The 18,109-nt window shown below is 32.0% G+C and overlaps 1 protein-coding gene across 2 annotated transcripts; it reads right to left on the reverse strand.

The window, feature by feature from the left end:
• Positions 1-5,545: 5,545 nt before the first annotated feature.
• On the reverse strand, positions 5,546-18,109 carry LOC148603210 (ribonuclease P protein subunit p25-like protein). Of its 2 annotated transcripts, none has more exons than XM_088552668.1 (7): positions 18,056-18,109; positions 14,414-14,560; positions 13,496-13,588; positions 12,306-12,340; positions 10,175-10,216; positions 7,851-7,925; positions 5,546-6,754 (listed from the first exon to the last, which is right to left on the reverse strand). In XM_088552668.1, the coding sequence occupies exons 2-7, from the start codon at positions 14,552-14,554 to the stop codon at positions 6,547-6,549; spliced, it is 594 nt and encodes a 197-aa protein (XP_088408794.1). In that variant the 5' UTR covers positions 14,555-14,560; positions 18,056-18,109; the 3' UTR covers positions 5,546-6,546. The 2 variants fall into 2 exon arrangements, with proteins under 2 accessions (XP_088408794.1, XP_088408795.1); XM_088552669.1 differs by lacking the exon at positions 18,056-18,109 and adding an exon at positions 17,878-17,998 and having other exon boundaries at positions 6,403-6,754.

The following is an 18,109-nucleotide window of genomic DNA, read 5'->3' on the forward strand; positions in this document are numbered from 1 at the left end:
AAAAATTATATTGTAATATGCAGGATTTTCTAAACAGTATATTTAACATGCAGATTTTCCACATCTCTCACATAGTTTTAAATTGAAATATTTCCGTTAATCTATCAATAAAAAGAATGAAAATTTGAAAAATCTGTTAAACACAAAACTGTTAAGTAGTACTCCAGCTAGGAATCATGCAAAATGTGATTCATGGGTAAAAAAAACCTACATATTTTTATTTTTGATATTTTGTTTGAAATGTCATAGTAAACAGAAATAAACATGTGGTTTTTCATATAACCCGTGCTCTTAGGAGAAAAAATATATAGAATGCACTGTAGATTTCAAAATTAAGGGAGGTAACTCTGTAAATGGCGCTCAGATATAATACAATCACTGTATTTTCAATGTCGATATCTCTTACGAACAGGCAAATTTGAATGAATAATTACACATTTTATAGTATAGACCCATAGACAACTTAATTACAAAAATAAAAATATGTATTTTTTTGGGGGGGTGTATCACATTTTTCAGATTTTGCATGATTCTTACAAAGACAGCTATTTAATCTATTGCTTCACTGATTCTTCATTCTCGTGATCATTTACCAAATAAAGGTACAGAGAATAACGTATTTCGTCAATACATTTTTGTACCTGACTACGTAGCAATTTCAGACTTATATATACATGTGTACATGTATATGCAAATGCTACAAGATGATACTTTTCAGTCAAAGGAAACACGCATTATATAGACCACAGTGGTTTATTGAATATCCCTTTTGTAATAAGTTTCGATATAATCCTGTACTTTTTTCCCGCCAAAATGTCACAAAATTAAAATCAATTAGCTGGTCACAAACTTTATGTTGAAAATAGTAATAAATTGTAGAGAAAAACTATATTATAAAAACAATGATAATCAATTGATCAATCAAAATATCATTACTTGTGCAATAGAACGCTCTGGCACGAGTAATGATATTTTGATTGTTAAATCTTGGCTCGAGATAATAATTATCCTACTCTTAAAAGTTGCCAACCTATGCTATAGTTATGGAAGTTGAAATGTTGATAAATTTGCAAGGACTTTATTGTTTATAAAACAATAACGAGTATCTATAACGATTTAGTTGTATAAGAATCTTTTACATCACCATAACATGCATTCATCATAATCTGACTTCACAAGACGTTTTCGCTCTAAGATATATTTCAGTGTATTCGCGAGTCAGTTGACACGACACTACACAGAAGCTAGGAAGCCAAATGATAGAAGAGGAAAAACACTCATTTAACGGACGACAAGCGATAGTAAAGCATAGAATTCGGACTTATGAAAATAGCGCACTTCGATAAAGTAAAGTGTTAACTGGCCATAACCAGGTTTTTATAACCTGTTCAATAATAAGAGATTTTCATTATGATTTAATTTCCAATGAATTACAGTCCAAATGTTAATAGTATAAATTCTATTGGATTAATAATTGATTCGTGTAATGTTTGAATCGCAGAGTTACGGTACCAAGCCAGGTACCAATTGTAACTTATTGAATTTTAAATTATTTAGAAAATATCTCATGAACCATTCTCAAAAAACCAAAGGGCTATGAGAAAAATGTGGTAAAACAACCTAGTCTGTATGCTTTGGAAAGGCGGACACGACATTAAAGCCACAGGAATGTACAAAATCACAAAGGCGTGGAAGAAATTTCAACAGAACAAGGAATCGATTTAGGAATTTAAATCTGATTGGCAAAGTTTACTACGGTGTCGCAGAGTTGAGGAATGGTTCTTTTGTGAATAAATCTGTGGAATTTACTCATAGTCCCTTTTGGGCTAATTGTAGGATAGTCAATGAGCATGTGTAGAACATGCTCAATTTACATTTCCGCGTGGAAATTTTTTTGTTCTATCCAAGCCCTACCTCGCGGTACGAGTTCGGGTCCCGCGGAGGGAACGATCAAAGATTTGCATTTGGATGAAGAAATCACAAAGAACTTCTCCAGATGGAATAGGTCATGGTCTAAGGCTGGTACAGCACTACATGCTATACATCATTGGACTTTCTTTTAAAAATTGTTTTCTGCAGTTAATTTTTACTTTTAATTTTGATGAAAAGACCCCCTTTGTTATTTTCATTTAGACTCCTTATCAGTTGCTTATGTAAGCCTTTGATAAAGGTACAATCACACACAGCATACGCGATTCAGCTTCTGAATCTGTTTTGATCTTGAAGTTTTGTGTGTTTTATGCTCATAAAGTTTTATGAGTTTTATGCTGAAGAAGGATATCAGTTACCCGAAATATTCAATTTAAATTTGACCATCTTCTGGTGATGTTAAACATATTTAGACGTTTATATATATATGGAGGCCGGGCCTCATTGAACATCATTTAAAAATATATCTGTATATCTATAGATGCCGATAAATTAAAAAATGATCTGTCTGTCTGTCTGTTACATCCCCGCAACTTTTTTTGTACGTCGTACAATATCACACACATCTGCATACGACATCAAAAATTCATATAAATTTCAATGAACTGTATGCGGATTCTGAGCTTCACAAGGTAGAGTGAACAGACAGACAGATCATTATATAATTTATCCGTAATAATCACATAATCTATGACATATGAGTTGAATTTCATGTCTAATACCTCACGTTGCATTTGAAATCGAGCTGAATTTCAGACTTTAAAGTAGAAAAGCTATGCACAATGTTCAATAAATTGATTCCCAAGCTCCCTATTCGATAATATATGCATTGTTTGACCTCCAAATTTATTCGGTTCAAAATCTAAAATTGGAGGTGAAATAATGGGAATATGTATTAAAGTTCTGTGAAGATTTCATTTAATTCCATTTGGTGGTGTAGGAGCAGTAACGGATAGGAGATGAGTACACCATGTTCCCATGCCGTCCGTGTAATGCGAAGTTGATTTGGATCAAAATCTGAAATAGGTCCAAATAGGAAAATGTAATAAAGAGTCCATGAACATTTCCTTAAATTCCATTTAGTGGCGTATACATTGGAGGGATGGTCCCTTTTGTGTACGGAATTAAGGAAGGCGGACACCTATCACTGCATTGTATATCAACTTTTCAAGTGTGGGTATAGAAAAATTACGTTCGTTTTCTATGGCATAGAGCTCAAATTTATGCAGGCCACAAAGTTTATTAGTATGTATATTAATATAAATCCTAGACAACATTGAAACATCGTCATTTACAGTGAAGACCATGTATGTCTTGGATTTCGGATTAAAATTGTCACAAAGGAAAGTAGGACAACCACATGCTTTAGAATCTAAAATCACGGATATATGATTCATACCATGATAATGGACATATGTTACCGAGTTGGGGCCGGGAATCCAAAATACAATACCGTTATGTAGTATAAATTATACATGAATAGTGTACATGTAGTCTTTGTCTGAAATTGATAGCAGAAAATGTCATCAAATCGGACAGGTTTTATTGACTTTAGAATTTAACCATATTTTTTTCTGAACCGGGATAAATTTTTTTCAATAAAGTGTTTTTTTAATCTTGGTTATATCACATGATGTAAATAATGTTTATTTTTGTATACAATACAACCAATAAAGCTTATTCATGAAGAGCTTAATTCAAAAGTATATATACGTGAAGAATTAATTATCCGTAATATAGATTATACTATGACAATGTAGGTTATGTAATTGAGCAATTCATGCAAAATTGTAATTTCCTGAAAATAAAGTCTTCTCGGAAGTTTTATCCAGTTGAGAAGTCCGTAGTTGTATTTTATAGAAATCGTAAGCTCGTTCTAATAAAAGATAAAATGATACGTTTTCTAGACAGAAAGGTCCTCCCAATTTATAAGCGACATAGTTAAAATATGTAATAAAATGCCTCGCAGGGCGCAGCTTGATACGACCGCATTTTTTGAAGAATGAACGATTGGGGCATGAGTAAACTTGACACATCTTGAATTTTGATTACGATTAGATATTTGACACAGGATAAAAATGTGACCAGAACAGAAATTGTAACTTTTTTGTCGATTATAATTAAATGGTTGAAGTTGAAACTTGCAAAATAAATCCCAAACTTTCTGTGGGGATATGGCACCTTGTGGTACAATTTCAAAGCGATCCATTCCCTTCCATTCAAGTTATCGTCAAGAAATCAATAAAAAAAATACTTGTTTCTGGTCACTTACATTATTCTTACGTGGCTCATGTCAAAACTCAAAAAATCAAAATCAATCACAGTCTTCCTATGGTTGTATGGCATTCATGGAAATGCATTCAGCAAAAAAGTCGTTTTTTGTTTGGATATCAGGGAAATGCATTTTTCTGGTCCCTAGTATCTGAAAAGTTCCAGTCTTTACCCCCAAAATCAATCAAGTCTGACCATTGCTGTATAGAATATTGTTGCACAATATCATAGAAATTCCTTTGATTTTACATGAGTTATAATACTAGTAGTTGAATTCTATGAAATGCTTGTTTAGACCTTAATTCTAAAACGGTTGAGGCTATCACCCCATAATCAATACCAATCTTTCTTTTGTGGTTTGGAATTTTATAAAGATCAATCAACTCAAATCATAGCACGAGAACCAAGTGTCTATGGACGAAGACGACGACACTGATGATAACGACAAAGGACGGCGCCATACTACTATACGACCAATTTTTTTTTTGTGGTCGTGTAAAAATTATCCATTTACAACGATAACAGAGTTTTAAACAAACCTATTCCAGGTATAACTTCATTTTCCAAACAAGAAATATGAACAAAGTCGTAACAAAACCGTTGATTTTTTTTATCTTTAGTATGATGGTTGGGGTCCATGCCCACTTTTCACTGCCACTAACACACAAACTTTAAAATGATTTTCAAAAAAAAAAAACCAGAATTCACATTTTTTTCAAGAAGAACACTTTTTAAATCTGGAATTCTCAAAAGAATTTTTAATATCAGCACAATTTGTCCGATTACAGCTAGTTAATTATATAACTTTACCAGTGGCAGATCTTGGGGAGGGTGCAGAGATTTGGTATCCTTTTTATTGGAAAATTTGCTATTTTCATATGAAAATTGACAAAAAATGGAAAATAATGTCCCTAAAATAACAGCCCTCATTTTCTAATGAACCCGGTTCGGCAGTTCATCTATATATTTTTTAGTTGAAGAAGAGGTGATTGAAATGATACCATGCATACAATTTTACACTGGACTCTTTCAATGGAAATTATACTCAGCATTTGGAATCAATATTTTTAATAAATGGGTGTAACAATTTGATAATTTTATTACTTATTTATGAATGAATTCAAGTAATTTAACAACAAAAAGCGCACAACTTTTATATTTTAAAATTCCAATTTAATATCTTAACTTCTCAAAATGCACATAAAACAATTAAAAACTTTTTCGGTCAGTATTTTTTCATCGTTCTGGACTACAAATATATGGAGATTCGATATGGTGAGTATGTCAAAGACACAACTACAACAGGATCTTCAAGGAATGAAGAGAAAAACTTAACACCACTGGGCAGGCTGCAGCTGTGAAATTATTTATTACCTGATATTACATTTTGGATGACATATACTGATACATTATAATTAAAACCTGGTCTAAACTAAACCCAGGATAAACGGGTGACCTGTGTAAACCAGACATTTCCTTAAGTCCACTCATATATTCCGATACCTTTAAACCACCTGCCTTAACAGAATAAATCTTTCCAAAGGGGTTCAGTTTTAGACAGGTTTTACAGTATTTCAGCATTATATATATAAACTTTCTCCTTCCTTTGATGGGTTTTGACAGTACAACTCATACCTATCAAATATGATAAAATGTAAATGTTACAGTAACACTCATTATGATGTCATAGAAAACAAGGATTTTTCTGTATCAAAAGTGTACTCAGAATCGATGTTCAAAGTTCCTTAACTAATCAACTAAATTATTAATAAATTAAAGAGATATCTACCTTTATTCTAAAGTTTCTAGTGATTTTTATGTACAAGTAATTTATTTCATTCTTGCAATTTCAGTAAATTACAAATTAAACCAACATTAATTTTTAATAAACCTAAGATTGTGATCTCTAATGGATGAAAACTTTTTGGAAACAACATTTTGCCATACATTCTAAATGTTCAAAGAGATCTCTTCCTCTTTCCAGCTTTTCTAAGAAGGAGATTTAGCGCAATGATCTTTTTTGCAGGAAAAAAAGGATAATTTTACTAGAAATCCAAAATACAAAATAAGAAAAGGACATAAAATCTTTCATTAAATGTAAAAGCATTATACCAAATATCTTTACTTTCTATCCTGTAGAAGTTGAAGAAAAGTGTAATGGATGAATAGTCAGACATCACGACTTAAGGATGGACAAGGTGATTGAAATATAGTCCCACTCTTACAGCATTTTAAGTATTGATATTAACTCATCATAAATTGAACAATATCTTCCTGTGTCATGTATATAGCACCACTAAGACATATTCTGTTCATACACGTAGATGGAATACAGAAATCTCAGCATCAAGTCTGAACTGATTTTTCAGATAAACTGTCCTTTTTCACTTTTTGTTTATCATATTGTGACTTGCGGTAGTCATTTTTTCTCTTTTTCTCATTTTTCTTGGAGTTACTTCCCTTTGAGTTACCCTGAGATGACTTTTCTGGTGTTTGCTTGTCAGTACCTAAATCAGCTTTCCAAAAGTCTTCATTGTAACCAGGAGGCTGATATCTGAAGAAATAAAATGTGCTATAAATGGTTTTTAACATGGAGTACACATTACCTATAAGCAAGCAATTTTGTACCCACATGTGGCTTCATTATTACTGAAAAATAGTTGTAGGCCCATCAGCATTCTTAGCAATAAAATTATACTTTTACATAGCACTCCAGATAAGAATCATGCAAAATGCGATTCATGGTTGGAAAGCCTACATATTTTTATTTTTGATAGTTTAAAATGTTATAGTAAACAGAAATTAACATGTGGCTGTTCATATAACAATTGTTCTTAGGAGATAAAGATTTAATATAGAATGTACTGTAAAATTCAAAACTAAGGGAGATTACTCTGTAAATGACCTTAAAATATGATATTCAATGTGGATTATCTCTTATGAGCTGACAGATAGGAATGAATAATTATACATTTCATCATATACAATATAGACCTATAAAGCAAATTAATAACAGATATAAATTTGTTCATTTTTACATTTCAACCTATCATAAATTCTGGCACTTTCATGTTATTTGTCAACCAAACTGATTTTGGGGTGAAAGAAAGGGGGACATCATTATTGGAGACTATAATATTGTTGTTTCTCATTCTCTCCAACGTATCACATCTAGACAATGAACTTTTGTTCTCTTCATCCTGCAACCTGTAAGCTCTGATTTGCATGTTGCTTTATAGCTCCCTGCTCACTCTGCAGCTTCACCACAGATGTGGTTGCTATTCGTGAAGAATTATATACATGTAATATTGAGTTGCCTTGTCATTGTCAGATGATAACCTGTTTATAGCCATCCTCACTCCATAGCACTGATAAGATGATTGTGAGCAACTTAAACCAAATGACAATTTTCCACAAAAGCAACCTCACTGCTACTTTCTAAAGTTAAAAAAGAACCATATCTGCAATGTAGATCAATGTGATGTACACCGCTCTTAAAACTACCCTTGACTTGTATAATATGGTCCTAATAAAAGTTTGAACTGTTCAACTGATGTAAGAATCCTTTAATAACCTGTTCACTTTTTGAGGCTATATCATTGTCCTCGTTTAATGCCATGAAACTTGTGATAACATCTTGAAACACAAACCCTAATTCTGTAGTGTCCACTGGATCTTTTGACAGAAGAATACTTATTGCAGGAACGTCTCGATTCACTTTTAGCCTGCAAAATGGAATGATGTTTCTAATTATAAAAAAAAACAGTACTAGTGAAGAAGGAAAAAAATGCTGTTAAAATATGCTGATTGAATATTTACTTGTTCTGTTATTACTTCATGAACATTAAATTGTTCTGAAGCTGCCAGGATGTTGTCCACTTTAAATAAACAAGAGGCTCCCAGGAGCCTGAATCGCTCACCTGGTCATTTTTCACCATTCAAGGGTAATAACTCTTACAAGGAGTTATCTGACAACTTTTATCCCTGGATATTTTTTAGGCCTTATAATAAGGATCATTTCAGCAACTGAAAGTTTCTTTCTATCTATCATAGTTTTCATGTTAGTGGCTATAAACCATAAAAAAGTCATTTTTCACCTTTCAGGGGCAATAACTCTTACAAGGAGTTGACTGACAACTTTTATCCCTTGAAACTTTTGTAGGCCTTATAATAAGGATCTAAGGATCATTTCAGCAACTGAAAGAATTTGGCTAAGCCCAACAGTTTTTGAGATGTAATATGCGAAAAACTACTGTCTGACCCCTATGTTCTATTTTCAGTAACGGCAGCTATGATTTTCCACAGATCATAAATCCCTATGTAAGTTCTATGCAAGATACCCCAAGATACATTCATACCAAGTTTGAGCCTAATTGGTAGCGTCAGAGGAGATTTTTGATGGAAATAACATTTAAAATAGCAAAAAACATGGAAATAGAGCAGTAACTCCAATATGGTTTTACAGATTAATACGAAAATTTGACCACAGTTAGATCTCATCATGCTTAACACTATTACCCTGTCAAAATTTAGCTAAACCTAATGGTTTTGGAGATATATGTGAATAACTATTGTCTAACTCTCTTTGTTCAAAATACACATACCAGTTCTATGTAGAAATACCCAAGAAACATTTATATCAAGTTTGGTTCCAATTGGTCAAGTAGTGTCAGAGGAGAAAATTTTTGAAAGAAATAACATTTAAAATAGCAAAAAACATAGAAAAAGGGCAATACCTCAAACACAGCTTAACTGATTAAAACAAAAATTTGACCACAGATAGATCTCATCATGCTAAACACTTTTACTAATGTCAGAATTTAGCTAAACCTAACGGTTTTGCAGATTATGCAAAAAAATACTTTCTGACCCCTATGTTCTATTTTTAATAATAGTGGCCATGTTTTTTAAGGGATTAAAAATCCCTTTGGCTTTTGGCGAGGTGAGCTAAAAAAAGATTGTTTAAATGTCATTTTTCGTTTAAAATTTTTGTTGCAGTATAAAGACAATAACAGTGTACTGACTTGACACCACTTTACATTTTCCTTGTAAGTCTCATCCGTACATATGACAAATCAGTGCACTGTTGTCTATGTAATCAGCTGATAAACTAATTTAAGACGTTTTTTTTTGTATGTAAAAAATTACGTACTTTACAATATAGCTCTGTCTTCTGATACATGTAGTATAGCTTATTCATCAGTGGTAGGTGATTCTAGCATCACAATTCACTTTTTGTTGTATCATTTTGTTACGTGTGTGCAGAATTTTAGGAAAAATTAATCCTTTTTAAAAAAATTCCTTTGACTCCACAAACTTCCATTTTTTTCATAACCTAATACATCAATATCAAAATAAAAAACAGAAGGGTTGCATGGTTGCAGAGGAAATTTGGACATAGGAGAAATGAGCAGATAATAGTCTAGAAAAAACACTTTTTTCAAAACATCTGGATCTGCCCTTGTTCAATGTGCTTTAAAGTGGTTTTACTTATCCAAATATAAATAATAATAATCATAATTATTGTGTATATTATTAAATATGCTAATGCCTTTGGATAATATGCTTTATAAAGGATGTTTCATGAGTAGATGAAACACATTTCTAGCTATTTATATGGCCACACCCAAAATTATTAGACTTCTTTTATTGATCAGTGCATATTGCATTTCTAAAAACAGAATAAAAAATAGCCAAAATGAAGTCCAACCACCGATGCTTTTATACAAATATAATAGAATAGAAACATATCTAATGTAATTATAAGAATTGAAATGTTTCATTTTTTTATGTTTCATCAGCACGTAAAAGCGTTGACCAGTCTCACATTCCTGACATGAAGCACTAACATGCTTCATTGAAAATGTGCTACAGTCAATGCTTTTTCACTCCAATGAAACATAAATAAATGACACATCCTATTCTTAAGTACATTAACCACAATTTGTTTATCTATTTAATTGTAAAGTATTACCTTTCTAGTCCTTCTACGTTAGGTTCCCAAAATTCCTCAACTCTAAAAAATAAAATGAAATGAAAAAAAATAACAAGATAATCTAAACTTGGTTGATTATACCAGTATCTTAACGTTACATTTTTCAATTTTTTACATTACTGAAATGTGTTGCTTTATAAAATTAGAAAAAAAACTTAAGATGCTGTTTCCTGTTCTATACATAAAACATCCATCAAATCTTGTCCACAATCCTCATAGGTAAACTACGGGGAACATTTTCTAATCTGCAATTCCTCCTAACCTGTTGAATGGACTTTGATGAAACTTTCACACATTATTTATCATGTGATGCCACAGGGTACCCCTTATTCTGTTTTTTTTCCATCTGAATGATTTTTTAGGTTTTCTGATGGAAAACATGATTTTTTTTCATAGGTAAACAAAAGGGATCATCTTCTAATCTGCAACCCCTTTAAAACCACTGAATGGAACTTGATGAAACTTTCACACATTCTTGATCACATGAAGCTATTGTGTTAATTATATTTAGATTTTCTATCTGAATGACATTTGGAATATCAAGATGCAAAATGGACTTTGTCAGTCTTCCATCAAAGGGGGCCATCTTCCCATGTGAATCTTCCTCAAAACTGCTGAATGGAATTTGATGAAACTTTCACACATTTTTGACAGAAAAAAATACCATTGTGCACCTCTAAATTTGCATCTCCATCTGAATGACTTAAGGATTTTCATGGTGCAAAACCTAATCTAAAAAACTTTCACACAGTCTTCATCATGAGATGAAATTGAGCATTTCTTTTTTGCATTTCCTCCTGATTTACATTCAAGAGGTGCCATGATGCAAAACATGGACTCAGTCAGTCTTTGATCAAAGGGGGACCATTTTTCCATTTGCTACTCCTCCAAAACTGCTAAAATGGAACTTGACGAAAATTTATCACATTCTTGACCATGTGTGCCATTGCACCCCTATTTTGCATTTTTATATAAATGACTTCTGAGGTTTCATGATTCAAATTTATATTCATATGAAAAATGGGATGCAGTGTGCATCAATAAGTAAGCTATGCTCACAGTATTTCAGTTTTGTTTTCTTGGGTGGTGTTCATATGATAGTTATAAATGAAACAATCAATGGAAAGATTACGTTTTACTTAATTGTATACTATCCTGATTTTAAAAAGTTTAATTATTACACTTCCCCATACTGATTCATGTTTAATTTGGGAAAAAAGAAGCTTCCAATCTGAAGAGGTTGGTATAACTCAACAAGAAATCAAAATGGTAGATAGATAATTGGATTATCTCCCTTATATCAAATGCTAGTATGAATCACTGTAAACATGCCATAGTTAATATCACTGCAATCCTATCTTTTACTAAATAGTACCATATCTTATGGTCATTACACAGTTTTTTTTGCCAGATTGATGGATTTTAGTGGTACAGACTCAAGCTTATTCTACAGTGAGAAATATTTTTCAATTTACAGTTTAAAATATTGCACTTAACAAGATTGGTTGGAAGCAACTTTGATACACTGACTTTGGCTCTACCTGTTATATAGCTGAGAGTTTTGCAACATTTAAGAATAATTCATGGGTTATGATGTTGTAATTATTTACACATGGGCTGGGTTTCCATACACTGCATTCAATTATTTTAACCTGAGCATTAGAGAGTTATAAAATATGAATATAAAGGCCAACATGTGTGTAAATGGGTACAAGACCATACCTAACATGAATTCTTTTTTCTTATATGACAAACAAGTACTATATTTAAAAAAAGATAGCCGACACAGTAAAATTTGTTCTTTTTACTAATAATTTTCTATTTTTCATTCAGGAAATAACATATGGCATGCAATTTCAATTTTCGATACAGTTTTTCTAACTCCACTAATTTATCAGTATTTGGCCAATTGGAAAACAGAAAAAAAGAAAAAAGAGCATCTTTAAGGTCAAAGGGTAAAAAGTGAAACTATACTGACTGTGTCGGAAAGAAAAACAATTCTCCATCTGAATCAGCCAGGGGTAGATATATTGGGTAATGTATCATTTGACTTTTGTAGGAGGTTATAAAATGCTTCAACAAAGACAAAGATTTGTTCTATAAGACTTACCTTCTATAGTAAATCTTGTTTACTTGGTGTAACCCCTAAAAAATATATAAAAAAGCATTAAATTCAGGATTGATTTTGCAAGAGTGTCCAGCTATGGTCAGTGAAACATTTTATGCTTATTTTGTTTGATTATGAAAATAATAAATAACATTAACAAGCTTTGCCACGCACAGCTTGATAAGACTGCAGTGGACAAACCCTGAACAGTTGGGGAAAGTGTGGACACAATATTAGTTTTTGACAGACTTTAGCATAAGGACTTACAGAATATTATGATTACATTAGAAGGTTTGGACATCTGAATTAAATTTAAATGTTCAAAATCAGACCGAAACTTAAAAGTTTATTTTTTCAAGTGTGGCTCCTACACATGTACTACCCCTTATAACTAGACAACCATAAGAAATATCTGAAATCTGATTCAAAGTGCAGACAGGGATTTTTATAAAGAATCCAAAGAAAAAAAAAATTATGGAAATCAGTAGAAAAATAAAAAAGTTGAATTTTTGGGGTGTTGCCCCTTTGACCAGCTTATAATTTGAAAACTATAAGAGATATCTGAAATCTGATTGAAAAGCACACGTAGTGATTTTTATGAGGAATCAAATAAAAAAGAAGAATTTACGAAATCTGACCCAAAATAAAAAAAGTTGATTTTTTTATTAATTGCCCAACTTTGATCCATAACACATAAAATCTGCAGGATACAGTAGTTTACCAGAGTTAAAATAAAAAAAGAATAATCAAAATTGAAAAAAAAAAAACATTCTATATGGGTTTTAACAAAATGCCTATTTTTACCCTCTTTGGTCATTTTTTCTAAAACAGTAGGGACCAAAAAGTCCAAATTAAAGAAAACATTCCTTTAGTGGTAAGTAAAATCAAACCAAAATTTCAGAACAATTGGTCAATTACAACTGAAGTTATCGCATGGAACAAAGTGACCCCAGACAATGCTGACGATGACTGCTCCATACCCCAATGACTACTCCATTCCATTTTCTGACTGCAAATTTTTGCAGTCATAAAAAAAACAAATAGAAGCGTCTACATTTACATACTAATAATAAAAGCCATTTCAAAAGTGAGAGAAAGAATCAAACACCGCAAGAAAATGCAAATCTTACCCTTGGTTGTCTGAAATTTCTCTGTCTTGCACTCTTAGCAGTGTTAGATTCTTAATTTCTAACCTTAATTTTTCTTTTCATTATCTCAGCACAGGAGATAGCTTTATTCATTGCATTGCCGGAACCATTCCATGTAAGCTGTTTCACACCAGGCTCCTGAAATAAGAATTATGTACAATGTATACTTATGGCTAAAAAATACAACCTGACTAAAAAATAACAAACAAAATAAAAAAATAATAAGAAACATGAAAGAACAGTTATGTCTTTTTTAATCAAAGGTTAATTAATACTGTCAGATTATTAGGATCATTCACATGCACTCATCACTATCCAAATTGAAATAAAAATTATGAATAACATGAAAGTGCACACATTGTCATGCTAGGGATATCCCACTTGTACAGGAAGTTGATATTGGACAACACCCAAAATTACTAATTACAGATGCCCTATCTATATAAAGCAACAAACTAAATCTGAAATCAATCCATCCACTGGGAACAAGGATATTTGTGACAAAATTTTGTTTACCTTTCCATATAGCAAAAAATGGCAAAGTCCCACAAAACAAATAGTTGACATTAGACAGCACCCATAATCCTTTACAACATATGATTTAACTACTTAAAGTCTTATGCCAAATTTTAAATCAATTTAATCATTCCGGGCGAATGTAATAGCGACAAAATTTTGGCAGACAAGGTGATTCCAACATACCACCCACTTTTTGAGTGGAGGTTTATACAGTTCAGTACATACAAAAGTAACATTTATTTCCAGTCAGTGACTTTAAGACTTGAAATTTCTGACCTAAAATCAAAGTTAAAGCATATCAATTTAAAACAAAAATTAGCCAAACCTGTGAAAACAAATGGGACCAAATACAACATGCCTATGTTAATACAAACTGGTGCAAAAGCTGTACAGTATATTTTTATTTACACACAAAAACATACATACATACATGTAAATACAAACCCTTATTTTCTTCATTCCAAATCCCAGTAGGTTTCTTATTTTACTACCAGCATTAACCCTCATTTCTACTCCAGAATCATCCAGCATGAAGACTGGTGGTGTCTCCACCATCCGTACGTCTCCCTTACTGTAATGCTCCATTAGTCACTGAAACCATGAACAAAACGACTTCCACTAGATGAATCCAGTATAGAATAACATCTATGGGGTCACAATTTGAATGACATAAAATATGACAATCATGACTATCATATAACAATTAAAGTAGCAGTCTTTATAAAAATCAGACAGGAGATGATTCATGAATGTCAAAAAACCCACCAAATTCAGTTTTATTTCTTGCCCAGAAACATTTATAGATCACATAACCAGTCTTAGTTTTTCATCTGGGGTTTGCACTTTCGAGATAAAATTTATAAAAATTGTACATGAAATTAGAACTTTGCAAGAATTATTGTTCTTGATTAAGTAGATTTTAGAGGAAGATTAAAGTGTAGTTTTCTCAAAAGTACAGATCTTAATACAGAAAGGACTATCGTCACTTAAAAATATAGCGTATGTACATGTAGACCAAAAAAGGATTGTCTGATCCATGGGTTTTTCTACACCATGAATCACCTTACCATAGGCAGTGTCTGAATTTTATATGGACTGGTATTTAATTATACAGTGAAACTTACCCAAGTCAAATATTGAATTAAGTGTAAGTATTTGTAAGAATCAGGCAGAATCAGAAAAATCAGAAACATGCATGTCAAAACCCCACTGATCTGACAATGTAATATCACTCAAGGTTGTAATTTGTATCCGAAAAGACCATTATTTGATATCAGCATCACTGGATTTGCTCAGAAATTTTTCAATGAGGTGAACCAGGGTGAACCAAACACCTTTCCAAATGGAAAAAATTCTACAGTCAACAAGGGGCTCTGTACATGTGGACTGTAGACATTTTTTGAATACATCATTTTATGATACAATTGAACCAGTCATTGTAAATTATTTACATCGCAATTCCTATTTTCATGCCACAATGCCTGGAAATGTAAAAAGACATGGGTTGTCATATGTCATGTCAAAATCATAGAAACTTCAATAGTCATGAAATCCTTCCAATAGATATGATATCAACATAAAGGCAAAATGAATTCAGTATCAAACTAGAAATACTGTCAGCAATACCCCCGATTCAAATGGACTCATGAAAATGCTTGTTGATTATTGCCTTTTGGCATCATCCAACAATAATTATATTCCTTTATGTACATCTTAATATACAATGTATTACTCAGCTTCCTGTAAAATTTCATCACAATTCTTTGAGTGGTATAGGAGGATTAATATATAAAACCCTTTATTTGCATTATCTTCCTTTGGAATCTACCAACAGATATTTATTCCTCCAAGCACATCTATATTCACATTCACACTTCCTATAAGATTTTATCAAAATTCCAAAAGAGGTTTAGGAGGAGTTGGGCTTACATGGTTTTAACATGTAAAACCCATAAATTTGGTTATCTCCCCTTGGAATCCCCAAACAGTAATTATATTCCTTCATGTACATCTACATATGATACTTAAACTTCCTATAAATACTTACTCAACTCATAATATTCACTGTGGGTAGGCCGGTGGGAAAATAGTCTTATTATATATGTACAATTCAGAATGTCAAACCTGGATGATTATAAGCAATTAATATCAGTGTTAAATATCTGTTTCAAAGATTGAAAATATAGCTACTGCTGCAAGGGAAGACTATATTTTTTCACAAGGGCCGTTTTTTCTGGGTAAGCAGGGAAAGGGCAAACAAATATAATTTTGATTTAGGACTAGCACCTTTTGGCAAAAAATAAGGGCTTATTTAAGGGCTAATTTAGGGCAAAAATAAGGAATTTTACGACATGAAAGTAACTCTGAGAAAATTTTCCATCTTCCTTTCATGTCTTTTGTGAATTCCTGACAGTATAACACCTGATTACCAGCTATACAGGAAACATTTATAGACAATTAGGACACACTATCTTAATTACAAAACAAGAGGTCATTGAAAACTGCACAGATAGAAGTGAAGTACATGTAGCATAAAAATTAAGAAATTCAAATGAAAAATTAGGACTTTTTCAGGAATTTAAAGTTTTTTTTAAGGAATTTTAACCAAACTGAAGAAAAAAAGAATTTTTAGGAATTTTGGGGTCACTGGACAGCATGAGCATAGGTCTTTTTCTTTTTTTTAAACAACAGGCCTGGACAGATATGTTGCGTTTTTATACACAGTCTTAATATTCAATTAAATGTCAAAAATATTATCATGATTGTAAATGCTGACCTACAATGTAGCTCATACCTGCCAACTGTTAAAAATCCCCATTAGGGTTTTCAGGCAGGACAAAGTGTGAAGGGACATTTTCAGGACACATTTTGCAAACTGCAAGGGTTATATGTAGTAATGTATGAATGAAACAACCACTACAGTATTTTTCAGTTGAACAACGTGTGCATAGACTGAAACAGACTGAAGTTTGTAAGCCCTTTTTTGTGATGGATTATTCCAAACCTTATTGAAACTCTGAAGTTTTACATGTAATTCATAATGTTAAATGAGAAATCTTATATATAATATATCTACTATTTGAAAATAAATTGAACACATCTTTTCTTCATTCCATTTAATATCAATAGAAGGGGAGTCAGGTTCAGTTTTGAATGGGTTAATGTCCAAGCATAATTCTGGTCTGAACCAATCCAATCTGGGAAATAACTTAGGCAACTCTTTCATTTCATTAAATGAATACAGTATATGAGGCAATGTAACAAATATTAAAAAAACTGCTACAAAATTTCCAAAATCATCACTATTTCAAAGGAATACATGTAGTATTTCTTTAACAAATGCAAACAAAACTTTTTTAAAAATATACATGTACTGCACTGTTGAAATGACAAGATATGTGAAAAAAAGAATTGAAGACTGCAGGGGAGGTAACAAATTGTGTATAAACAATGATAACTTTATTGTTTACAAACATGGTTCTACAAATTTTAGACCTGATAAATTGAGAGTACATTGTATTTGTCAAATTAATTATCGATTTGAAATTAATCTTAAAAAATGGAGTGGCTGTTCATAAAATATTGGTAGATCCAATCAGAATTTGTTTCCTAATTGTCAATCATCATTGATAACCCTGATCAGCTGATTGCACATCAGAGATCATTAACAAAATGTACCTGTCGTAAAACGTACCCTTTCCTGTTTAGACAGTCATTACACCATTTGTCAGATTTATGACTCTTATTCAAAGAAATGAGATTGAAACACAAATTAAGGGGTTTGAATTCAGAGATTTTGTAGTTTTTTGGGGGGTATTTTGGGGTAAATTTGACCTGAAACATCAAGTTAGCCAGACAAATGGTCAAAATGAGGAAAAAATGATTAAATCATGCAAATTGGCACGTACATGTATGCTAGTTATTTGCAGTGTAAGATGATTTCATAGTCATAGAACAATACCAAGACTGCATAAAAGACAAAAAAAAAAAAGAAAAAAACATGTCCTCCATGAATTTTTATCGAAGGCTTCAGTTTTGACCACGGGTCCAAGAATGAGAAATGTATTTTTATCGAGCTACCCATACTTTTTGTTTTTCACAACAAATTACAGGAGGTTTTGTAGTACAAGGGAGTGAAAC

Source organism: Perna viridis, chromosome 11 (genome assembly GCF_037379345.1).
Source record: "Perna viridis isolate PV_CMFRI_1.1 ecotype Kerala chromosome 11, ASM3737934v1, whole genome shotgun sequence".
Lineage (NCBI taxonomy): Eukaryota > Metazoa > Mollusca > Bivalvia > Mytilida > Mytilidae > Perna > Perna viridis.